The sequence below is a fragment of the Passer domesticus genome, chromosome 10 (genome assembly GCF_036417665.1).
Source record: "Passer domesticus isolate bPasDom1 chromosome 10, bPasDom1.hap1, whole genome shotgun sequence".
In the NCBI taxonomy this organism is placed as follows: domain Eukaryota; kingdom Metazoa; phylum Chordata; class Aves; order Passeriformes; family Passeridae; genus Passer; species Passer domesticus.
The window spans coordinates 37,053,272-37,079,665 of record NC_087483.1 but is presented as its reverse complement, the minus strand read 5'-3'; the positions used below and the strand labels follow the sequence as shown (position 1 = coordinate 37,079,665).

The following is a 26,394-nucleotide window of genomic DNA, read 5'->3' as shown; positions in this document are numbered from 1 at the left end:
GAACACAACACAAAAAGTCATCAGTAAGTCAGTCCTCAGTGCCAGCAGATAAACACCCTTGTCACTGGCAGAATGAATGCTATGATAATTTTCTGGACTGGCACATACCCACTATCGGAACCCAAATATGGAAGAAAAACGTCGTCTAAAACAGAGGGGTAAAAAAATAAAAGCCAGTTATATGAAATTATCATCCTTCCAAAAGCAGACCAGAGTCTGCAGTGTTGCTGCTTGTGAGAAACCTCTATCCCTGGCAGCTGCAGCATCACCGTGCTCAGCAGCACTGCTGCACACTGATAATCATAATCCCCCTCCTGGACTCTCCAGAGACCTCTCCGAGGGATCCTGCACACCAACTTGGGCTGGAAGGAGAATGGGACAGTATTTTTAATCTGCACACTCCAGACAGGGGAACTACAAGCTTGGAAGGCTGCAATCCCTGCCAAACAGGAGATCAGTATCCTACATATTTATGTGACAAGATTAAAAAGCCATACACATATATATATACACACAGACTCATTTCTACAATATAACATAGGAAATAAAAAATCTAAATCAACTATGGAAAGATTTAGACCTGTCACAGACTGCAGCAGTCTCAGTACTAAAATAGATTTTCATAAATGAAAAAAAGAATCATATATAAAAACATCATTTGATATTGAGACTGCAGCAGTCTGCAGAAGATCTTAATCTTTCTATGCTTGCTATTCCTCTCTTCTGCCACCTCTGTGCTCCATCTTTAAAGCCTGCACTCTTTCTGCCCACACATGGCAGTGTCACACACTCCACACATCTTGGCTGCTGTCCTTGAGCAGCAACATCATACGGGGGGTGGGGGGGAGTCAATCTTTTTGATTTAGCTGAAGACAGCATTGTTGGAATCCCTGCTTTTCTCTCGTGCACTGAGTTCAGTGTAACTGCTGGCTGTGCCCCTCCTCTACACAGCAGTTTCCTCCCCACCTCAGCACACACCCCCACCATCCCCGAGATCCCATCCCAAACTCGAGGAAAATACACACAAAAGGCATAATTCTGGGAGGCCCTTGCTATTTTTACATAGGTTCCAGCTGGTCTGTAATGGGAGCATTACTTCTCATGAAAAAGGCTTCCTCAGCAGGATGCTAGACAAGAAAATTACTTTTATTTTCCTAATTGTATAATGCATTCCAAATAGGTGATCACCTATGTGCACAAGCCATTTACTGCACGGTCCATACTCTGAATGCTGCCAAAGAGAATAGTTTTCAGTTTCTGAACACATTATACAGATTACATTAATGTCAGAATAATCTTTTAAGCAGTCTCCTCACACGACACTAGGAAAATGTGTCTGCTGTGCATGTCTGGCTAGCGTTATAATCAGATTTGGTATTCACATACACCACGGCAGAACACCTAGGAGAGATTTCATAATCAGGCAGATCAGCATCAAGATGCAGCGAGCCTCAAACAGGAAATAAAGTAGTACCCAGTGGAGAAAGAACTGAGCAATGTGCTATTGTTATACTCTGCACTGCCCCTAGGAACATTTTTGTGAATTTTTCTAAAACTCACACACCCACACATTATGAAGAGCTGGGGCTTCTGTAACTCCTATCCTGGAGACTCATCCTAAAGGAGAGGATGGACTGGTCTGGGTTTACTTTCTCATAAGCAAAACCTTTTTATCCCCTACACACATGTATTGGTCTGCTCTAAGTGATGGATTAGAAATTGGAATAGCACTCATTACCTGAAATGTTCCTGTATCAGAAATGTACTGTATAAATGCCCATCTGATGTTGTGTGTTCAGCTCTATGGCTGCCTTTACACAAACACTGTGCCACGTGCAAATGAACACAGGCATGACATGCTAACGTATGTGAAATAGGAAAATAACTGGAATGAAATAGCATAAAAGGAATGCTGTAATTTCCCCCTTAAATCAGTCAAGATGCATAATTAATATGCTTAAGAGCAGTAAAAACTTTTAGCCTTCTTTATAGGAAAGATGAGTTGGAGCACTCAGGGCTAATTTACAATAACAACCCTGACTTGGCTGCCTAAGTTCACTCAAAACATGTAAATTGTATCTCCATTATCAAACACACACAATTACATTTGCTGAAATACCATCTAACAGAATAGGCATCCTAAGCTCAAAAACAGATGAGCAAATAAAAAGTTTAAATTAAATTTAAATTTCAAAGCCATACCACAGATCAAATGTACAAGCCAGGTATTCAAGAGATAAAAGAAAAACAGTCTAGAAAGCAATCAGATGCTTGCCAAAGGAAGAAGAATTCTAGACCTAAGGAAAAAAAGTGAAGATATTCAATGTGAAGAAGCACATTTAAATGGCTTTTCAAAGCCATTTTCCTGACAAAACAATACCCTCTGTCATGGTTGTACTTGAAACTGCAGTATGTAAGTGATGAAAAAGAATTTTATTTTTTTTTAATCTCACAACAAACTTACACAACTCAGTAAGAGGCAAAAGTACACCATTAAGTGTCTGCAAACCAGTGTCTGACTCAAAGTGGAAAAGACTGGACTGTCCTGAATGAAATTTTCTTTAAAACTTGAAAAGGAGTGCTGACACAGAGACAGAAATCCCAACTGATAAAAAGGCTCTGCTACACAGGATACACTCAGGAGGGAAATGTTCCTGGCTCTGCAATATCCAAACACTTGAGGCACAAAGGCCCCATTACCCCAAACCAAATCCCAGCAAGACTTACAGGACTGAAAAGGCAGGACACAAACTCCTGGAGAAGGACACACACACGGAAATGTTCTAACTAACAACAGCCTTTCCATTTAGAATAAAGAAAAATATATCAGAAAGAAAATTAGTTTTTTGAAGATTTTTAAAGAACAAAATAAAAAAGCAAGCCCTTGGACCAACCAGAAGATATTTACAGAAAATTCTGAGACACAAAAGGCTTGAAAAATACTAGAATGGGATATTTCAACTACTTACCCAATTCCAAAATGAAATTTATCTATAAATCTAAAGGAAATAGAGCAGCTTTTCTCATTTTGTGAGAAAGGGAGACATTTACAGAGTTTGTTCCATTCACATGAACTTAACAGAAGCATTATGTGAAGCCATAGTCTGACAACTCCAAGTTCCATCCCCTTGACTGATTTGTCTCTTCTGAACTGCTAGCAACTCTTTAACATTTGATTGAACAGAAATATATTTATGTCTACCCTTAGAGAAATTGTCCAAGTCCAGATTGGTCATGAAGGTCTATTCTGTATTTAGTTCATATAATCTCTCTATAAAAACCTCTCACTTCCAAGAAAGCAGAAACAAGCACTGCAATTTCATTCCTTTGCACCATAAACACAGCTCAGACAGCACAGTGATGAAGCTGAAATAAACATCTTTCTCTGGTGGTTTCATTTGCCTTGTAAGACATGAAATATACCCTCACTCTTATGAGTATAAATGAATACCTGTTCAGATACCAGTCACCACTTAGCCATGGCTACTACATGATGACAAGGTGTTGTCCAAGTCTAAAAACAGGAGACTTTAAGCTAAAGCCTGGAATATAAACAATCCCCAAACACTGACTGTACAAAGCCAGTCTTAAAGACTAAATGAAATTACTTCTCAAATACCTTCTGGACAATGGATGCCAAATGAGCAAGTGTCTGTCTGGGGGGTCTGTTTGTAGGGCTGATTGCTGGTCAAAGATTAACTTACCGTTAATTAAAAATTCTAGTGGAACAGTACAAAAACAAGCTGAAAAAATATTTCAAGGCTTCACAGAATTCAACATTAAAGATCTCTCTACAAGTACACATTATAGCAAGCTAACAAAAAATATCAATGTATCTTGGAGTGTAAGTAAACTTTTGGTGCTAGCTGGAGTAAAAAGTTCTATGTAATTAAACAGGAGTAACATTCACATGACCAGACTTTGAAAAGGAAAAAACCACCAAGCAAACCTGGCATCTCTCAAAGTTCACAAAAAATGTGGGAGGGATGTTTCTGGGACCAGTTACAGAAGCCAAAAGGTATATTCTGTGCAATTCTTCACCTCTTGAACAAGGCAACTCTTATCTCCTGCTTACTCAACAAGTGAGAACAACTTAGGAAAAAGCAAATTCTAGTAGGAGATGATCCTACAGTATTGAGGGAGCCATTGATTCCATTAACTATGGTCCTTAAAGTAATGCTTAGTGAAGAAAAAAACAACCCCCCAGCCACCAAATATCTTATTTCCCTGTGGAAAGCACATTAGAGCACATTTCAAAAACCTGTATTTCTAATTTTCTCTGTGATAGATAATTGTGCTACACAAGAAAGGGAAAAAAATGTTACCAGTAGAAGCTCTGGCCTATCTCCATAATTTGCAATAAGAACCACAGAGATTATATTCAACCACAGACTGATTTTTGACATCTACAGAAAACATTGCTGCTTAAGAAATGAAAACCAAAGTATTGCTTCTGCAGCAAACAACTGAGTAATGGCTCATGCTAAACCAGGGAGTGAATATATTACAAAGCAAGACTAAAGATCACTTACTTGGTTTTGTCAGATGTTTTATCATTGTAATTTCTGTCCTTCCACCTCCCGTTGTTCCTACTAAGTATTTTCATTCACTCTTACATCTAAAAACTGAGTGTATAACCCTTTCAAGAACCTTCCCATTTTCACCACATTCTTACTTTGTTGTGAACAAAAATAAAAGAAAATTAAGTGATTGTAAGTTTAGTCTCGAGATGAAAAATTCCTGCACACTTAGTGAACACACCATGTCTAATTTTGTATTAATATATTGATATTAAATTTTCCCTGAACTGCAGTTTAAATTCAGACTGTTCTAGACCTTCTGTTTTAAACAGTCTCATCTAAATGCCAGGCATTAGATAAGCAAAAAGTTAAGCTACTCAGAGGCTGGAGTTTAAGGTCATCCTCACTGTCTGAAAGCAAAAGCTGTAATATTCTCTCACCCAAGAGGTTCATTATGCTTTGGTTTTTTAAAGAAAAAGCAACTGTTTAAACACAAAAAAATATCCATGAAAAACTTCTGAGCTTCTCCATAAGTGACCCCATAAGTGGACTGACACCCTGGGCCAGGCATATGCAGGTCCCACACACTGAACAGGAATTCTTTAAAACCACAGATCTGCCTTAGAACCAACAGGCAGAACAAACTTGTGGTGTTTCACTGGATCTATTTTTTCTGGTTTCTCCCAATATTTTTTCCCCCATAAGAAAATCTGTCACACATAGCAGGGGATGGGAATGTTGAGGGGGTGTGAAATCAATTCCTTTTTCAGTACAGACACTATCAAGCAACCAAAAAATCAAAAAGTTTATCTATTCCAGCAAAAAATGACCAGTAGTTTTGTGAACACAAAAATGAGAATAGAGAACTGTAAGAGCCTGTTTATACTAAACCAGGGTTATTTTCTGCAAAGGGACAGCAGAAATACAAGTTCCCAAATAATAAAGTCTACCCCCAGAATAACAAAAACCCAAACAATAAGACTTCACTCATGTTTACAAAATTCCATGTTTGGGTAGCACAACCTGTGTTATCATCCCAAAAATTCTAAACAATTAGAGCATGGGAACAGGGCTTCAGTGCCAGGTGCCTAAAAGCAAGACAAGAAGAGACTTCAGTTGAAATCACAACGAGCAATTCAGTTGTAATCCCACATTTCAATTCCAATCCTTAAGTACCTCAGGGGCAAAAGACTAAAGAACACTGATTTAAACCAAGGGAGATGAGAGAGTCTCAACAAATCTGTATTTTTCAAGTGAAGTTGGACTACAGCTCATCAATTTACAAGAAATCTTTATTTCCCCTCTGGAATTCTGAATCTGAAAATCAACAGGTCAAGTGAGACAAGAGATAAGGCAGATTTTCTCAGAGCAGGTATGGCTCACCTTCCACCCACAGGAGGGAATGACAGTAACTGCAGGCTCGGCTGCCAAGCAGGATCTGAGCACACAGAGCAGAGGGGAGCTTTTCCCTTGCTTCATGACAAGAGAGGGGATTTGGAAGGAACAGTATTTTTAATGTTGTTTTTCAACTAATTTTTCTCTGTGGGGAAAAATAAGATGCAGCTTATCAGTCTTCCTCCTCAATTTTGTTCTAAAAGTAAATCTTCTGAGATAAACATGTTCAACCTAAAGCAGTGAGTGCTGCAGTTGGAACTTGTGTTAGCTGTGGCATTGGCACTTTCAAGGACTTTGTTAACACCACCCTCACTCCTGCCCCAAACTTGGCTAATGTCAACTTCCTAAGCACAATCTTTTTAAATCCCAAAGTGCTTAAGGTTAAACAGGATCTGACTTTTAATGCAGAATTCAACAGGGGGTAGGAGAAGGGAGGGCAAGGAGAAGATGGGAGGAGAGAGAGAGGAGCTCCTAAGAACTCTAGGAGTCAACATGTGATTTTTTATTTTCTTGCATATCTGTGCAGTCAAGCATCTCCACTCAGATGATAGAATGGCATCATCAGACCCTAAAGAGACTTTAAATAAAATCAGCATCATGTTTAATTATCTATGACTAGGTAGGGGAAAAAATTAAGATAATTTTCAATTAATGTTACATAAAAGGAAATCATTATTTTTTAAACAGTTAGGGCTGGGGCCTGGAGTCATCACTTGAGATGCAGCATGCAATAATACAGATTGGCTAGTGGGCTTTGCTAGATAAACAAAAGCTTTTTCATAGATGCAACACTAATTTTCAGAATGTTGCTAGGGCAACAGCAGACTGTAACAAGAATTTCTGAATAATGAGCAGGTGGCAATATACAAAGATCTTCGATTCCTGACTGAATTATTTATATGTAATCCAGAAAAGTGAGATTTTCAAAAGCAATAGCCTTATTCCAGCACACAAATGGAAATACTATATACATTGTCTAGAATATTTATTAAAGTTCTAGACATGCATCTCATTTTTATTTTAATGTGCTATGTAAGGCAAGATCTCACACCCCTGGTATAAAAAAGCAAAAGCAGTTATATTGCATAAAATACACAATGTAAAAAAGTCATTTTTCTAATTCAAAACTAAATCTAACTTTCTAGCCAAGATTCTCCTTGTACAGATCAATAATTCCAGAGGGACAGGAACAAATCTTGGCAATTATGAAGTAAGGACCAGACAAACAGAAGAGAACTGGACACGCTTTATCCATCATGCCCATCCACAGCAGGAGTTTTGCCAGATATAAAATGTTATGGGAGGAAGCCTAATGGGCAGTCTAGAATCTACCACTTGAAAAGCAATGGTAGCAAGATCTGGAAAAATTGTTGTTAATTTAAAACTTTCAACTCAGCTAAGTCATTGTATTACTAACCACTGCTAACAAATTCCATCACCTGGGTTTCCAAATTTCTGATTAGCTGGTCAGCAAAGGTTTGGGTATCTGGACAAGGCCAGCTGAACATTATTCTTTTGCTGAATATGACAGAAAATAACTATTTTAACTTACTGAACTGCTTCTCCCTGTGAGTTCCCCGACACACTAATATATGCAAAAATCACAAACCTGATCTACCTTTGGGGTTTTTTGTCACAGATCTCTGCTTTAAATATCAATACAACAGTAAGATTTGTAGTTATTTTCAGTCAAGTTCCCAGTTTTTAAAGATTAACAGAGTCTATGTATTGAGATATAAATTCACATACCACAAGACAAGAATGTTCATAATAAACTGCAGAGGTCTTTTACAAGTAGCTGACACTATCAGAAAAACTTTCACAACACAGTAAAATATGGATAATCTAACAATTTGATATAATTTTGATAAATACTCTTAATTCTCCATGAAGCCCCTCATGAGAAAGACATCAAGGTACAGGCGTGTGTGCAGAGAAGGAGCAGAGCTGGGGGGGGTCTGGAGCACAAGTCCTGAGAGCAGTGGCTGAGGGAGCTGGGGGTGCTCAGGCTGGAGAAGAAAAGGCTCAGGAGGGGCCTTATCACCCTCTAACTCCCTACCAGAAAGCTGTGGTACAGTGGGGCTCAGTCTCAACAGGACAAGAGGAAATGGCTTCAAGCTGGTAGGCAGCTTTAGGAGGGATATTAGGTAAAATTTTTTCATGGAAAGTGTCAAGCATTAGAACAGGCTGCCTGGTAGAGTCACCATCTCTGGAGGGATTTAAAAGACATGCAGATGTGGCACTTGAGGCCATGGTTTAGTGGTGTCCTTGGCAGTGCTGAGGGGAGGGTTGGACTCTACGATCTTAGAAGTCTTTTCCAACCTAAATGATTCCATGATTCTGTTATGTACTGTATGAGATTGTCTCAGTTTATCTGATTTTCAACTAATGTACATGAAACTGAGGACAAGGCCTGGACAAGTTACATGTTACACTGTGCTGCCATCATGTGTGCCAGCTGTACAGACCTGAACACCCCACAGACACCTAGAACAAGGTTTTAAACTAAGTTCATCCAGTGAAATCTCACTGTTTGACACCTGGTCAAGCTTTACCAGCAAAGGCTTCCATGCCAGCTTCTTGCATGAGACTACAGCTAAAGCAATTCCAGCAGAATGTCCAGAGGAGACAGCTGAACTCACAGAAGATTAAAGTATTGGATTCTTACAGCTGGACTTCCTGCACTGTTTATAAATGAGCTTCGGTCCTCTCCAGCAGCTTCATTCTAAACAGGTTTAACAACCAGTGCTGAGCAGTTCCCTGCATTGCAGTTGAATCCTGTAAATTCCTTTGTTCCCCTTTCTGGCCACAGGGAGGTAAGAACACAATTGCCTCACTAACATGATGCCTCATGGAACAGCTGCTTTAGCATCGTCTTAGATCTCAAAACTGAGGATCCTGGCAACAAGGCAGAGTAGAATAAAATGAGCATCTTGTTACTTCCTTATGAACACTTCTGAAAATACATCATCATCATCATGAGATCAGCAGCTTAACTGCCTGGACCCAGGCAAAAGGGAGGCAGAGAACTGATTCCTGCTTTCCCCAGCTGAAAGAACCAGGCAGCACCACATTCAGCCACCATGGAACTCATGCCTTGCACACATATTGCATCTTCTCAAGCAGCCAGCAGGGTGGTCAGTCAAGCAAGCAACACCAGCATTTACACGGAGTACCAGTTTTTGTGAGGACACAGGCTCCTTTCTCATGGCATGATCACTGAAACAGAAACTTACCTGAAACAAACACTGTATCCCTCCTTAGGTTTTCCTGCCCCTGTCCCCTCTATCTTAATGAAGATTCGTTTTACATTATGATGGGGTTTTTTAATTTAAAAAGGAGTGTAAAGATAGGACTAATACTGCCACCACTAAATTTATATTCTGAAGGATTTCTGTAACTCAGAATTTAGATGAGAAACTAATACAGTGCATTAGAACTTCATGAATTTCTTTGAGAAATTTTCTTGAAAGCTGGTTTTTGGACAAGTATAAAGGCATGAGGAAATTAAAAAATCAGCACCATTGTTTTCTCCAAGAATACTTCAAAGGTTACAAGTCCAAGAAGGAGACAGGAGAAAAATACCCTCAAAACACAAATTCCAAATACACTGTTCCCAAGCTGAACACAGGCACTAACACCCAATTCTGGGAGTAGAGAGGTTTTGAAAGCTTAAAAAAACAGGAAAGAAAATCTTTCTGGAGATGAGATTTTTTTACATTGGGAGGGTGTTCATTTACAACCTGCATTATGCCTCACATATTCTGGAAATGTGAGTAGACCAGAAGATCAGGACTCCAGCCATTCTCTGTGGGACCAAAGATGGGGTAAGGAAGGGAGAAGGTTTAAAGGGAGCAATTTCAACACTGCTCTACTACTGAACAAGTCAGTCCCAAAGAATCTTATTCATGTAGTCAGAATATTTAAGCAAAGGATTATTAATAATTAATAGAGTATCTATTAATAATTATTAGAATCCTGCATTTCTCTGACCAAAAGGCTTTGCTTTACAGGCAATTCAGGACAGGGACTTTGACATAATCTTAGGCTACAACAATCCAGGGACTGAGGATAATCAGGCTGGCCTTGACATATCATTTCCTTATAAAGATATACAACACACAGTTACATTAGAATTATTAACATGTTTTAATGAATATTATGTAGCATTTAACAATGTTATGTGTGAAAAGAATCATCTGGAAAATACCTATGGAACTTGCTCTCCCTAAGGCACGGGGAAAAGAAGCTGGGAAGGGAAGAAAGCCCTTTAATATGAATAACCACAAGTTTAGCTGGAAGAATAAATGCAAAGGAAGAAAAAAAAACCAAAACAACCAAACAAAACTGAGAAACAGTCAAAACCAAAAAAAAAAAAAAAAATCCACTCCAAAATATACTGACCAACTAAAAGGTAAGCCTTGGAAGTCAGAAACAAGTCCCACCCTGAGTTAGAACTTCCTAACAAAAGATTCACTATCCATAAAAAAGAAAAAGAACAAGTACACCAAAAACCCACTACAGCACATCTGAAACTGAATTGGAAAGAGTACATTCAAAGGAAAAATAAGATTCACAAAGTAAGTGTTGAAGACACCATTCCCACTAACTACAACAAATTAGAAGCCTCTCATCAGATCACAAGTCCCAAAGAAGAGATATTTTTCAACAGTACAAAATAAATGATGGTATCATTTGGCATTGAAAAAAAAGCACAGAACTAAACATAAGGAAAAAATAACTATGCCTGACTTCTAAACAAATTTTAAAGGAAAAACAAATTAAAGGCACCAAAGTCAATGGAAAATGGAAAACACTGTAGCAGATATTGTGCCAAACAGGTCTATTTAATAAAGTAATATCTCCTAGGAAAAATAAATGGAGGAGGCCTAATCTATTTAAATGACATATAGTATTACAGAGGAAACTGATAAAGCAGAGACAATGAAGATTAAGAAAATTCAAATTTTAAAGATGTAACTACCATTCAATTTATTCTCAGAAAAACTACAGAAATGCCATTCTAATAAAGCCCTGGTAAGGCCTTATATGGAAAATGGTATTTGCACTGATAAAAACTTGTATGGAAAACTTAATTTCATGTGGCTGCAGTAGATAACAGATAGATAGAAGAGCTACTTAATCTAGAGGAAAACTTTACCACAAACCCATGTGTCTGAAGTTTTCCACAGTCAGCAAAGCTGGAGGCCAGGAGATATCAGAACCAGATTTTACAACTGCTGCTCAGCATGCAAGAAGATAACTTGCAATTTAATTAACATTAAATAAAGTTTGACACAGTTATGAAGGCATTATTTCCTGTAAGAAGCAGGGACTGAACTAAATGACCCAGTCTGTCCTTTCAGTCTTCAGGCACATTCAAGCAGTGCACAATGCAATGAGTTGCATCCTTTCCACAAACTTCCATTATTTAACTGATAATTACTGTCATTTAATACCAAGGTACCTGAGTGGCCTAGATTCAGTGGGAAACAACTGGAATATTTTTTTTCATCAGACTTTGCTTTCAAAAGCCTGTTAAGAAGCCTTCTCAGGATCAAGAATTTTTCCTTAAAATTGAAAGGAACTGGAAAAAGTCTACTTACTAGTACTTTATTTCTAAAGATTTCAAAGAACAATTTACAATAATTTTTACGTCCTCCCATGTTTTATATGGGAGTCTGTCTCATAACATCAAACATATGTGAGAATCCATGTTCCTTATAGAAGCCATGCCTGCATCTAACCCATATATGTCAAACATATTTCAGAAGTTTTAGAGTCCCTGCCACTATAAGGAGGTAACTGCAGACATGAATAAAATAAGGACACAGAAACCAACTCCTGATACTGCAAACAGCAGAGTCCCAAGGTTAATAAGTCATGAGCAGGATTAGAGCTGAGCCTGCTCACGTCATGCACCAGGACTTTCTTACTGCTCATATCAAGAGCACTCAGTTCATCACATACACACCCCCAGGCCGGGCAGGTGTGACACAGACACTCTGCTGCCCTTCTGCAGCATGCAGACACCAAATATTTACATGGACAACAAAGAACCCCATCAGACCCCTGTCATGTCAAGCTTGTCAGTCAAGCCACACACTTTGGAATCATCACCAGTGATCTAAACCATACCTGAATTCACACTTTGTGTCACCAGAGCTGAAAAAACTTCTCAAGGTTTCCCATACTCAATTATTCCACATGTTAAAAATGGGCTAAACTGTCTCTTGCTTAGAAGTAACCTACATTTAATTGCATATTGGAAATCAGGACAAGAAAAGAGTTACTGAAAGAATATTTACACATCTATAATTCTTGGTCTTTATGCAATATTACAATTTTAAGCTTTCACACTGCTATGGACCAAGGAAGACAGACACGAACCCAGTTTTTAACATTGTCTAATATTTCAACAGAAAAGGCCAGATAAAGAGCTGATTGTGTTCTGAGTTGGGACAGCTTCCACTGCTATTTTGATATGCAGGTCTTAATAAGGACTACTGCTCTTTGTGCTTTTCAAATCAAACTTTGCAGTGTCAGGAAATAACAAGATTATGTAGCAACTAATGGCATGTCATCATGGTCAATGATGAACAGCCAACTGCTGGAATATCACACACTGCATTAACTGAGTTAGCCCAGTACCACCATTTATTCTTTTCACATTACTGCTTTAAGAATTAGCGTAATGGTACCATTTGAAGCTCAAAAGTCTTCCTCAGAACATGGTATTATTTATTCTTCTGTATTTAATTCATTACTAGATAAGCTCAGTCTGGACTCAGTTCCCTCTCCCAGTAACAGGAATGTTCACATAAAAACAAGTGTTCCTCTCCAGAAGCCAATATTTGAAATTAGAGAGAAACAAAACATCCCCACACAAAGTATGAGGATGAACATCATAACATTTTTATAAGTTAACACAACAGTTTGTGTGAAAGATTCATATCCTTTTGTTAGACCACAAGTCTAACCAGACTGCAGCAGCATTCCTACAGCAGCTTCCATGAAGTCACTTAACAGCTTTCCAAGAACTGGGAGTCCTTTTCCTCCTCCAATCCACACCACAGGGATGACATCTTGGAGCAATACTGGCACTGCTTTGTGGTACAGCTTTAAACCCTTGAAAGAGCAGTTTATTTTTCCATGACAATAATGCAATGTGCAACCAAACTAGCAGCTAGAAGCCTGTCTAGAGATTAAGTGCAATGAAAATGCATAAAAGATCACTTTGATGTGCTGGAAACAAAGAAGAAACCACAGCACCTAAACTAAGGGACTAATAACGTGTCATCTTCATTACAAGCAAAAATAAAGGACTCATTACAGTCAATTCTAACAGTAAAAACAATATCAGTAGATACTTTGAGTATCTAATTGTCATTTTACCAGTTTCTGCCATTAAAACATATGCTACAACACAAGAAAATTATTCAGTTTCCCTTGGTTTTCCTTTAGAAAGCCATTAGGTAAAAGTTCTTGTTCAGAAATAGTCTGACTTCCCAAGTGGAAGAAGGATAAGGACCCATCAATTGAAAGAGGCAAACCAGGTTTTATTTTGAGTCTAAGTACTGCAAATGTGTGCAACTTTGCTAACCAATCCAGCTGTATCTGAGGGGAGGCACAAGCTGGTGAGGGCTCAGTTCTTGCTTTAAGTTCTGGAACAGATTTAGTGGATTGCAAAAGAAAGGGAGAAAAGGATTCTAATCCTCTTTTTAAACACCTACAGAGCACACTGAACCTGAAATGGAACTCTTCATCCAAAAGACTGAGGGATTAACAATGCTTTAAAGGAAAAAGGCTTATTTCTGTACCTTCTGTTGAAATGCTTCAAATCATGCTGTGATAACATGGACAAGAATTCCCCACAAACTGATTTACTCATTTTGCTAGTGCCTCATTAGGGTACAAAAACCCAACATTTGATCTAAGCCAGCAATTTTCCAATGCCTCTCAAAACTCCTGCTGTATCTCCACAAGAACATACCAAATTCTTCCCAGTTCACTTAGAACATGAAAACAGATGGAAATCTGCCTGTGCATCCAGCATTGGTCAATGATGCAACTGCTCCCAGCTCCTCAGCACCAGCAGGAGGTTCTGATGCCCACAGCTCTGACAGGAGAAAGGACTGTGAGAACACTCCTCAATCTGCCGTTGGCAGAAGCACCCGAATTAGTTCGAACTTCACTCACCAGCTGCACACCAAGAGCCTTTTCCAGACTCAGCTGCACTAAAGAAGTCACTGATCTCACTTCCAGTCACCATTTCCTCCATCTGCCAGTTAAACTGCTCCTCCAAGTCCCCCAATAGATGCTTCAATTTGATCGAATAAGAGACCTACATCTTACACAGATAGAAGTTCACAAGTGCTCCCTACAACAGCTCATTCAACAGAGCAGAGGAGGTGGCAGAGGGCAGGAAGAAAAAGCCAAGGATATGGCACCAGGATTGCCTCTTTCACAGCAGCAGGTATTGCAAGGACTGCATCTATTTAAGTCTTGCTTCACTTAACATAAATTAAAATGCTTTAGTTGGATACCTACAGCAAAGTATCACACCTCACTTGGCTGGGAACAATTCTTTCAACAACTGTGGCAGGTTAAGTGCAAACCAATTATAAAGAACATTTTCTAGAAAAGCATAAAACTCAGGACTGGATTTTTGCTAAACCAAATCCAGCTATGTTATCTTCTATATTTATGCATTTTAGAGGTTATTTTTTGACTCAGAGATGCAAGCTATCCAAAACTATACTTTCAAAAAGAAGGAGCAACTCTGCTATGCTATAGAGTCACAGCTTTAAAGATATTTATGGCATTTGTTCTGACAAGCTTTAGCCTTCAGACCATTCTGTACATGACTGGACAAAGATCTTTCATACACAGCAGTACACACTTGCTAACAAACCTGAGGAGGGGGCAGAAAAGTTAAGAAAGCTAAATAAGGGACAGAATTCCATTTCATACACAAATTCAAGATACAGGTTAAAGAATAATAAGAACTGATCTTGGGAAGGAGAGTAAAGAACAAAAATTCAGCAGCAGATGAAAAAAGCCAGGTGAACAATGTAGTATATAATTGTTTATGCAGAAACCAATGGCTGCTTAGAGGTAATGCCCCATTTCCTTACAGAGATCCAAGATAAGGAGTAGAAATGCTGGAATAAGCATCCCACACCACCTCAAATCTACACTTTGCTTCAGCAGACTGGATCTGAACATGCAATAACCAAATATATTTGGAAACATAATTCTATAGATTGGAGAAAAGTGCATGTCAAAAAATGACACATTGACAGGATTCTCATAATGCATACATGAAACTGCAGGAGCTAACTTATGCACAAGAGTAGCAGTGCAGGCTGTTCTGTAATTAAGGCTGCTGCCCTTCATAAATCTGTTTCCAGACATTATTTCCTCTAAAATACTCCTTCAACAAGTAATGAAATCAAAATAAGATTATAGGCAGGCCCAAAGTGCCATTTTCCCAACAATATTTCATCATCATTGTTGCTGACTTACCATCTCCCAGAAAGAGCTTTCCAACACCGCTTCCCAAAATCTCCCGACACTGTCATACAGCACATTTGTCCACCACCTCCAAGAAAAGCCAGGAGGATACAGGGAGAACCAGATAACCCCAGCTTTAAGGGGCTCCCACAGATGCCACCTATCAGCCAGAGCAAGCACCACATTGAGGCACTCACGTTGATTCTTCTCGCCCAAAGAATACGGTGTGAATGACCTCATTATTCAGGTCTTGCACTGCCAAACGACTCCTCTTTCCATCACTAAAAGGCTCCACGTGGAATGCAGCGTTTAACAAAACCCCCTGGGGACACTTCCAGCTGGCTGTTCCTAGGTGGATGGACACGGGAAATCTGCCCCTGAAAGCCCGACTGGGCTCAACACCTCTGCTGTTCCTGAGCCCAGCGGTGGCAGGATTACAGGACATTTTCCCACTCCTATGGAAAGCTCCTTAGCTGTCACACGCATGAATTACAGCACTTCGTACGTACTGGCTACTGCCTAACTCTCTTTGTATCTTCGAAATGAGAATTCGAGCACGCTGAAAATTTCAGATGCAAATCACTTCAACTAATCAAGACACCCAAGGTGGTTCATGTTTTTATCCAGGTAGTAGAAGTTGAAGCATCTCGTCTAGCTCACGGAATCTGAACTATGCTGTCAATACATTTAAAAGAACCTTATAAAATGGACTGTATGACACATTTGAGCCATTTCGAGGTTTACGTTGCTCCATTACCTAACAATTCACTCAGAGAACAGGGTGTCGCAAAAGGTAAATTTTCCCTAAAGTGTCCAAAAAATGCAACTGTATCAGTTACTTTTAAAAGCCTGGAATACAGCACCTTGAAACTTTAAACACATAAAGGTATTTAAATGGATGTGGTTGCTACATCTCTTAGCCAAATGAACTCAGGGGAGAAGCAGATTGTGGAAGTGGCGATACAAAGACGTGAAGTTGAATTAACAGAGGCCACTGTAGCAAAGTGACTTTTAAGTGAATAAAGCCCAAACCCAGGGCATTTGTGTTGCACCCAGAGCTGAGCCTAGAGCACTCGACCTAAACCATTCAGCTGGTTTGAGGCTGTTTCACGGACAGATTTTAACCAAGCAATACAAAATAAAGACTACGGTGTGAGGCAAATATACTGAAATATGAGAAGAAATGAAAGCCAAAAACTTAACCTAAGTTAAAAGAAGAAAAAAGGCTGAGGTGGAATTGTGTTTAAGATGAGAATGGTACTACTATTTTGCTCTGTCTCCTCCACCTTTCCTTTATTCCTCTTAACAGACACACAAAATTAAAATACAGGCAACCACTGCAGCAGATGTAGTGGCTGACCCTTCCCACATCTTTAATAAATAGTTTCTGGAGCACTGCTGACAAACCTAACCCAGTACACTGCACACCCCTCAAAATTACTGGTATTTAGTCAAATCTGTTTTCACTCCTGAGAAAAGTACTAGTTGATCTGGACAGCAATTTACAGTTTTCTAAAATAAAGAGTGGCCAAGAAGTGCAGTTACAAGTACCACATTTTTGATCTTCCAAAATTTAAATGGACACACGTCTTAACATTATTTTTGCCGTTGGGACTTCGGTAAATTGAGAAGCAGTAAGTTACTTAATTCCTACAAAATACTCAAACCCTTGACATCACAGTACTTACTGCAAAACAAGGGCTTAATATCAGGTGCATGCCAAGCCAATGGAAGAACTGTCAAAGAAAATGTGTTCCCATTGCTATTTCCTTCTCCTGAATAGCAAATTATTTGAAAACAAAAAACATTTTGAAAAAAATCAGAACTTCATTTTACCTTTCACTTCAACAGTAAATAAATATTCCTAATCTAACATTCACAAGACATACTGCCCTGTAAAATTGCTGTTTAATATTCAGCCAAAGAGCATGTCTCAAATACATTACTCCTTGTGGAAGACAAGACATGAGACAGAAAGCAACCCCATTAAAAACTGCAGGTTAATACCTCAGTGGAAAAAGGCCAGTGTCAGACACTGCAAGAGAAAAAAACCCAACACATTCCCTATCCTGCTTTGGGCACACAAGATCTCTTCGGTTTCAGGTCAGCGAGAAGAGAGCATCAAAATTTAAAATTAAAGACTATTAGCAAAACCACTCCAAGATAACAAACACTAAGGCAGACTGTACTATGTGCCAATGCAAAGCGTGCACCACTCTTTTTGGTTTTTTTCCATCACCTCCTAATCCAGCTTTCTATGGACATCACACAAATCCATCAACACGTAGGATGTGCAAATCTCTTCACGTGAACAATCTGAATAATTCTCAGACCCCGTGTTACAAACAGCTATTCCTCACTTCTTTTTCCACCTCGTTCCATCTTCCTCATAAAGTGAAACCTTTCTTCGGTGCTGAAAACTCATTTTAAAACGTTTTTAAAAGAGACGGTAAAAAAAAGGCCGTGACGTAGTTCGCTCTCAAGTCTACTTACACTTTATACCACAATATGGTAGATATACCCACATGCGCCAGAAATGTTAAGAAAATGAAAACATAATAGATGAAGAGCCCCGTGTCCCACTCCGGCCAGCGCTGGCTATATTAGGGAAGGGAAGGGAAGGGAAGGGCCGGGCTGGCCCCGCGGGACCGTGACCCCCGGCCGGGCTGCACCCCGGCCCCGCGGCCGCGCCGCCCCTCCCTCAGCGCTGCCCCCGCTCTGCGCACTGCGGCCGCGGCCCCCCCTCCTCCCTCAGCGCACTGCGACCCCCGCACGCCGGAGCGCCTTCCCCGGCGGCATCGCGGGCTCCTCACCGGGGCGGAGCGCTCCTTCCCGGGCTCCTTCCCGGGCTCCTTCCCGGGACGCCGCGCCCGGCGGGTGGCGGCTCCTCACACACGAGGGGCGCCGAACCCAGCGCCGAGCGCCGCTCGGGTTCCTCCTGCTGCTGCCGCGGCGGGGAGAGAGGCCCCGCCCCCGGGCTCCAACCTCCAATGGCTGCGCGGGACGCTACTGATGGACAGCTCCGCGGACCAATAAGCGTCGCGGCGCCCTCCCCCCGGAGCTGCCGCGGAGTGGTGCCGCTCGGCGCTTACGCGAAGCCGAGCCCGCCCGGAAGGCGGCGGCCAATCGGAGGGCACGGCCGCCTTGATAGACAACCGTGAGCACCAGTAAGAGCGGCGCACCGGCACCACAAAGCCCGCCCCTTGCGTGCAGCCCATGGCCGCGGGCAGACGGAGCGATCCCGCGGCTGTGGTAGTGCGGCATCTTTGTGGCCTCCGCTCCGTGTCCCGGCCGCTTTCCCTTCACCCGCGCCTCAGCTGCTCCCCTGGTCCCGTCGTGTGGTGTATCCCGAGCAGCAGCTCCCTGGTTCCGCTGGGTCCCCGCGCCAGCGCTCCCGCAGCCGCACGGCGCCCGCACCATGGTGGGGCAGGCTGGGATCTGTAGTCGGGGCTTGTCCCTCTCGCTCTCCCGGCTCCTCGCCCCGGCCTTCACGGTTCTTTCTAACCCCTAGAGCCGGCGGCACTGCCCCGTCCAGCCCGGCCCTTAGAGCGCCATCCTCGCCTCCCTCCGTTCCCAGCCCCGCTTCGCCCTTCCCGCCCCTCCGGCTCCCTCAGCCCGCCCGCTCCAGCGCACCAGGGGCCGGCACGCCGCACGGCCGGGCGCGAAGATGATTTTTAACTCGCTCCTGAGGAAACGGGGCCAGGGGCGAGAAGGACGGGGAAGACAAAAAAATAAAGGAAAAGCGGTGCCCGGGCCCAAAAGCGCTTCCCGTCCGTGACCTGTGGTCATGCGTCACTTCCCGGCGGCCGTTCGAGCGCGGAGCCCGCGCCCGTGAGGGGCTGCCCGGGCTGGGGCCAGCTGCCGGGTGGCTGCTGTTTGTCACCAGCCCGCGTTTGTGACAGGTTTCACTTCTTGCGGTTGCTGCTGCCGGGTCGTCGCATGGTGCGCTCAGGTACTTCTGCGATTGCAGCTGCAGGGACGTGCGTAAGTAAAATAAAAGACTTGCCCCCAGGCAGGTGTTGAGGTGTGCGCTTCCCTCCGGCTCGGTACAGCGGCCTGTGGAAAAACTGTTCTGTGCTGAAGAGCTGTGTGGTGTCGTTTGCTCCGTCTGATTGCTTTCTCTTGTTCTGATAGGTAGATTTTCAATTCTTTGTTATCCCACTGGTGGCTTCTCAGAACAAGAAAGACAAGGAGCTACTGGAGAGGGTCCAGCGGAGGCCACAAGGTGATGAGGGGTCTGGAGCATCTCTCTTATGGGGAGAGACTGCGAGAGCTGGGCCTGGAGAAGGCAAGAGTGAGAGGGGACTCATTAATGCACATTAACATCTCAAAGGTGGGTGCCAGCAGGCTGGTGCCAGACTGTTTTCAGTGGTGCCCATCAGCAGGATGAGGAGCAACGGCCATAAAATGAAACAGGAGTTCCACCTCAGCATGAGGGAGAACTTCTTTACAAAGATGGCAGAGCACTGGGACAGCTGCCCAAGGAGCTCGTGGATTTTCCTTCTTTGGAGACATTCCAAAGGCACCTGGATGTGTTCCTGTGTTATCCAGGTGACCCTCCCTTGGCAGGGGAGTTGGATGGGATGCTCTCCAGAGGTCCCTTCCAACACAATTCTGTGATTCTGCGAAATTGTTTATTAATCAATCAACCCAGATGTTCTTAGAGCCTTGAATTCCCTATTAAGTTTTATTGAACATGCAGTCATGGAGCAGTTAAGTCCATCAAGAGGAAATTTATGAAGCAAAACCCTTAGTGGAAAGACTCATTTGTCTTAGTCACGTGTTGCTGAGCTGCATTAAAAGGCTATACTTAGTGGCCTGTGAAAATAAGCAGTGGGTTTATATTATGTAATCAGCTTGTGTTGACAAACAGCTATTGGAAAACTTAAAGTAGTCCTTCAACTTGTCATCAGTCTTGCACCCAACTTTCCAATAGAGAAACTGCCCCAGGGTTAATATCCTCAGCAAGCTGGGTCTCAGTTGCTGCCTCTGGAAGGATAAGGGCCTATAGTGAAATGCAGTATAGCAGTAGCAGTGATTGGAAAGAAATTCAATGTTGGGTTTTTTCAAATTTTATTTTATTGTTTGCACTGCCCTTATCCCTCAGTAACTACTGGCTTTTCCAGATCATTTATGATTGATTGAACACAATAGAAGTTGGAGCAGATTACTTGGAAGTACTGCTGATGTTGTTTCTCTCATGGATGAGCTGTCTACTTGCTTGACTTCAAAAAAAGTTTCAGGGCAAATTTTTAATATGACAGCTCGGTTTTCTTGGAATTTTGAGAGAGTTTTTCAGAAGTTTTCCTGGAAATTATAGTTACTGTACAAATATGTTTATAAAATTTACTCTGTTTAAATTCAGTTTTGAAAAGCAGTGGGAATTGGACTGCATCAAATAGTTTATAAATGCATTGTTGTAGAACCCTTTCAAAAAAACTTCATCAGAGTGGAAAAATGAGAATCACTTTTACAAAACACTATTATTTGGGGACTCGCACCAAATAAAAACATTTATCCTGGTGTGCATGGGTTCTTCACATAATTTTTTACTGGTTTTTTATGCCCTATGAGTGAATCATGATGTAGGTCCAATCTTCCTCATCCCAGCTTTGAAAAGCTGGGATCATTTACCACTATCTAGTCCTGAGATACTTAAACAACTTTAGATTAAGTTACTGAGTTTAGCAATTCAACTTTTTCATCCCTGATTTCCTTTAAAACACTTGAGTAAATACTCTAGAGTTTGAGTTTTTTAACTTATGAGACTTGTGCAGCTGAATCAAGTCTCTGAATGAAAAGCTGGGTCTCCACACAAAACCTTTTAGGTCTGTTTTGTCTGAAAGAAAATAGATCACCAGAACTGGTGATCTGGAGATGTGGAAAGGTCAATGTGATCTGTATTACAGCACATTAAGGACACAGGAAAAAGCCATGAAAAGTTGTAGTTAGAGGATACATGCACTGGTCTTTCTCCCTTTATATCTTCTAAATCTGCAATGACTAGAACAACAGATACAAACTGGTCTTCTGCTACACTGACCAAATTATTTTTTAAAACAGACTGTTTTTATTTCTTGACATTATTACAGTGTGTACATAAGTACTCTGACTCAAAACATACATGACCACCATTGCCACAGTCATTGTATATGTTGTTTTAATAGCCATTGTTCACCACATGTGGAGTTCTTTAATTATTCACCTAGTCTGTAATTATTCACCATTCATTTATACAATCATTCACCTAGAGAAAAAAACTAAACAAAAACTTGTACATATCTGGAAGTTAGTGCTTTCTGTTTTGCTGTTTTCTGAGATCTGCAAAGTCAGTTTTAACCTTGTTAATGACTGATGCAGAAACATTTTTCATTGTAGTATTGCTGTGTACTGATGACTCATGTGCCTCCTCTAATTCAGATCTGTGCTTCTGAAGCTGCATGGTTCCTATTCAGTGTTTCAGTGAAAGGATCTTGTCATGATCTTGTTCAACAGAAAGTTAATTATGTTAACATTTCATTCTCATATTGTCACTCACAACAAGCTATGTAGGGAGCTGATCACAAGTACACCATTATCTCTGCATTTATAGAATGGAAAATTATCAAAGAAAATGAGTCACAAATTTTCTGTAGAGGTGAATCTCAGAACTGAGTGTTGAACAGCTTTGTTGGGCCCACCAATCCTGCAGCATTGTTGACTTGTGTGGCTCTACAGAAATGTTTTAGTTTTTGTCTTTAGTTTGTGTTTGCCAGCAGTCACCGTACCCTAATCAACTTTTAAAGGAAAGAGATGCACAGTGGAAAATATTGTGACAGAACTGAAGTGATTAGGTTATTTTCCCAACAGTTAGAATTGAAACATTCATGTTTTCTCAATTGAGAGCAGAAGCAGGTATTTATTTACTGGAGCTTTACGATTTTTTTTTCTGGGAAATGCTTGTCTTGGGCACACAGGGGCTTTCCATCTTCTGTTAAGCAAAGCTCTGTGGTGGACATGCATGAGACAGCCTGGTTCTCATCACAGTACTTGTGTCTGCTGCTGAGTGTTCCAGAGGCCCAAGGTATAGGAATCTTGTTTCTGTAAAGCTATACCAAAGATTCCACTTAGGAAAATGGGGGACAAAATTGCCACAGTCAGTACAGTGCTCGTGTCCCAACTTTTGTGTGTTGTTCAGTATTACAAATTTAAATTCACTATTCTTCCCTCATTGCCCAGCAGGATGGTGTGTCAGAATGGTTGTGGTTGAACACCTCTTCTTTGTAGAAGTGGCAGTGGAGGCCCAAGAAGGAATGCCTGGAAGTTCCAGTGTTACCCTGTTCAATCCTTCCACAATGAGAATGTCATGGAACTTCCCTGGAGGCTCATCCACAGCGTTTTCTTTACATTCCCCTGAATGCCTGATATGTATCCTGGTAGATGTGTCTGTAATTCATCCTGTACCCAAAGTACATGTCCATGACTAAGCTCGATTTGAATGGCAAATAACTTCCTTTCATGAACAGGGTATTTGCTAAAATAATTATTTCATAGTGTAAAGCAAGAGACACATGCTGGCTTCTTCATCCTGGAATATTTAGAATATTTTATGGATAGTGAGATGAGGGACTCTTCCTCCAGCATCTGCACAACTTTATGCTTTCCAGAGAGAATTCTCAAAACTCGAGGCAAATTGTGTAGATATTGATTATTTCAAGATAAAGTGATGAGTATTGTTCCATCAAGCTTTATTCTCTCTTCTGCCATGTAGGTAAGATATCTGATTTCTCTTTTGTTTCCCTCTGGTTCAGCATGGCCGCTGCTCTCCAGGAAACACCTTCCCTCAAAGCCTCTCAGTTAGAGGATGTTGACTCTAAGCTGTCCTTCCTACCTGAAAGACTGAGAAAGAAGCTGCTTCCTTTTCAGGAAAAGGGCATCATATTTGCACTTCAGAGAAGTGGCAGGTAAGATTGCTGTATTCAACTTCTGTATCACATGCTGAAAATTGATGTGAAAATAAATTATGCAGACATTAAATAGAAAAATCATAAACTTATGTTTCTATAGTTGTAAGTAAGAATATGATGCTAAAAATAATTACTTCAGGTAAACATTATTTTTTACAAAGGTTATTCAATACCAGCAGTCTTAGGTGAGTTATGTTGCAGAAATCTTTCATGAACTGAAAGGTAATGTGGTTTAAAATGAGTTGTGGAGGTTTTTTCCACAGAGGATGAAGAGGTTTAATAATGCATTATGCAAAAGAGAGTTGTAGTATCAAAGTTCTCCTGTGAAAGGAGATTGATATCAGTAGGACCATTATTTTTGTTATGTTAATGGAGAATTCCTAAAATAAGTTAATTCACTTTTGATTCTTTAGTTTTTAATGGCATGGTAGAGCTGTTAAGGGAATGACTAACAGATCCTGATGCATCTGTGTGGTTTTCTGTTTTAAATTTGGTACAATTCTGGAGTGTACTCGGGGTGTTCTGGAGCTCTGAGCTGCAGCAGCAGAGCAGGAGAAGCCTTGCAGGGTGCTCAGTTAGCCAGTGCAGCAGCTGAGGAATAGGCATTCAACAATTAAGTACCTGGTAAATCAAAAATCACAGTTTATATTGCAGAGACTGAAAATATTTTGCTGAGTAAGAGCCTGTTAGTGAGTTACAGGATCAAAAAGGAGAGGGGGAAATGCTATTTCCACATTTATAAATTTTAGGAAATGTGAGCAATTGCAGCCTAAAGCTGTGAAACCACTGTATGCTGTTGTTTTGGAAAGGAAGGATGTTGGGGAGCTCTGGCACAAATAGAATTACTGTAGCCTGTGTGGGAAAGATGGATGAAATTAGTTCCTGATTATTTCAGCATCTTGCTGAGAAGGAGAGGCTTAGGGCCTAAGGGGCTTGCTTGCTGATGTTTGTGATTGTTCTCAGGGGAAGAGAAATGTGCATCTTTTCCTCTAAAGGTGAAAAATTAGAAAGGAAATTTTTATCGGCAGTTCTTGGAATTACATGGAACTTTTAATCAGTTAAAATCTCTGCATTTTTTCCTTTGATTCTTTTCCTTTGGTCAAAACCCTTTAAGCACTGCTGTCTCAGGGAATGAACAAACCATCTGTTTTATGCTGCTGGTTTCAGTGGCAGAACAGAAAGATGAGTCCAGCCCTTCACATGAGAGCCTGAGATTTGATATGCTCTATGCTGAATTGGCATTAACTGCTCATGACCAGCAGCCATATCATTTCTTGCTGCACAGACTGAGAATGGCTGCATATAATTTTAATAGATAGGTAAGACTCGGGTAGAATAGACAGCAAAGCCTGTGTCAGAGTTGAATTTAATAAATCCAAAGCCCTTGTCTGCCACAGAATATGCAATTGAGGTGTATATTTGTGTATACAAATAGTGAATTAACAAAAGCCATTAAAATTAAAGAAACTACACATTTAATTAGTGTAGGCTAATGGATGTATTTGAAAGTGGCATCATCTTCTGCAGGCTGTTGGATAATATAGAGGTTCCTTGGGAAGCAGCTTAATTGTAGGATGGATAAATTCTTATCAGATGTTTCTTTTTTCTTTTGGTTGAAGTAGTAACAATTGCCTGTAGTAAGTATTCATAAAGGTTTGGAATACCTAGTCTAATGACTCTGTCATGGAAGGAATTCTATTTTTTTCTTTAGGGTTATGGGTTTATATTAGTTTTTTTTCTTTAAGTTTTTTTTCTTAAGTTTTTTTTTCCTTTAACAAGAATTTTGCATAACCCAGCAGTGATGGTTTTCATGTGACATGCATATGAAAAAATGTTCATCATGATTGCAAGAGATCTTGCTGCTTGGCACAGCAAATTCTATGTGTAAGCTGGGTCACATTGAGGAATTGTGTGCACACTCTCAGCCAGCTTCTATATAAAGTAAAGTGTGTTAAGTCAAACTTTTCCAAGGAGTATTTTTTAAATCTGTCCCTTGCTCTTGCAGATCTATTTCTCTTGCTGTCCCAAAACAGAGAACAAGAGCCTCTGGTGCTTGTAGCTGAGCTTTCTTATTAGTTTGTCAGCCCTTGCCTCACAGAAGTCTTTCCCTTTTGTGTACTCCAATAATGATTTAAACCTTCTTTCAGTATTCCCAGTGGTATATTTTCTGTAGAAGTGTCTTTTCTAATTTTAAAAAAATATATAAGCATAGGACTTGAAGTGAGCAATATGTGCATCCCTGCCCATCATTCTTCTTCCCTCAGGCTATGCACTCCCTCATGCTTTGCTGGAGTGGTAGGAAACTAGTGTAGAGCAAGTGCTGGCTGAAGAGATTCAATTAATATCATCTTAGATTAGACAAGAACCCAGCATGAAAAGGGACTTATTATTAGAACAAACTCTTTTTTTTTTTTGCCTGGAAGGGGCTGGGAGTGAGCTATTAATTCCCTTGTCTCTTCCCAAAGCATAAAATAAATATTCTGTTGTGATTTGTATTTTTGATTCATTGGTAAATGAATCAAAGGCTTTTCCAGTAGATGCTCCAAAGGCATTATCTCATCTAACAAAGATTGCCTAACACTTTTCTAGGAAATGACAACTCTAGAGCCAACAAGACAGTGTGTGCTTCAACATAAGCTAACACACCTTTTATCTCACAAACATGCCTTAAAGGTGAATAACTGACTGGCTGCTTATTCCTTCTTAGAGATTATTCTTCAGACATGCACTTTGGAATGGCTGCCTAGGGATAGATATAATTTATAGTCATTATTTGTAGCCTCAAACATTAATGGGCAGAAAAACTGGCTGCACACAACTTACATCCATGAAGACTATTTCATTTTTGTTATTTTGTTTCAGTGAAGGTGTAAGTTACTTTAAAAAAAAAGTGATAATATTTATTTATTTATTTATTTATGTGTGCTTTAAACTGTCTCTTAAATAAAAACCAAGAACTTGTCCCTTCCAGGAATGTGACCTGTTAGCAATAGGCTTAGGAAATCCTGAGGGTTGTT

At 40.6% G+C, this 26,394-nt stretch overlaps 1 protein-coding gene across 9 annotated transcripts in view; it reads left to right on the top strand.

Annotated features, from left to right (window-relative positions):
• The first annotated feature begins 19,211 nt into the window (after positions 1 to 19,211).
• The window catches only part of ZRANB3 (zinc finger RANBP2-type containing 3), a 40,629-nt gene continuing 33,446 nt past the window's right edge, over positions 19,212 to 26,394 (top strand). For 2 of the 9 annotated variants that reach the window (XM_064435209.1, XM_064435208.1), the window contains exons 1-3: positions 19,212 to 19,383; positions 19,566 to 19,656; positions 23,222 to 23,374. In XM_064435209.1, the coding sequence (XP_064291279.1) occupies positions 19,371 to 19,383; positions 19,566 to 19,656; positions 23,222 to 23,374 (257 nt within the window). In that variant the 5' untranslated portion in view covers positions 19,212 to 19,370. Of the gene's footprint in view, positions 19,416 to 19,565; positions 19,983 to 23,221; positions 23,375 to 26,394 lie in introns of those variants that run through there. The other 7 variants (XM_064435214.1, XM_064435212.1, XM_064435211.1 and 4 more) reach the window with 7 other exon arrangements.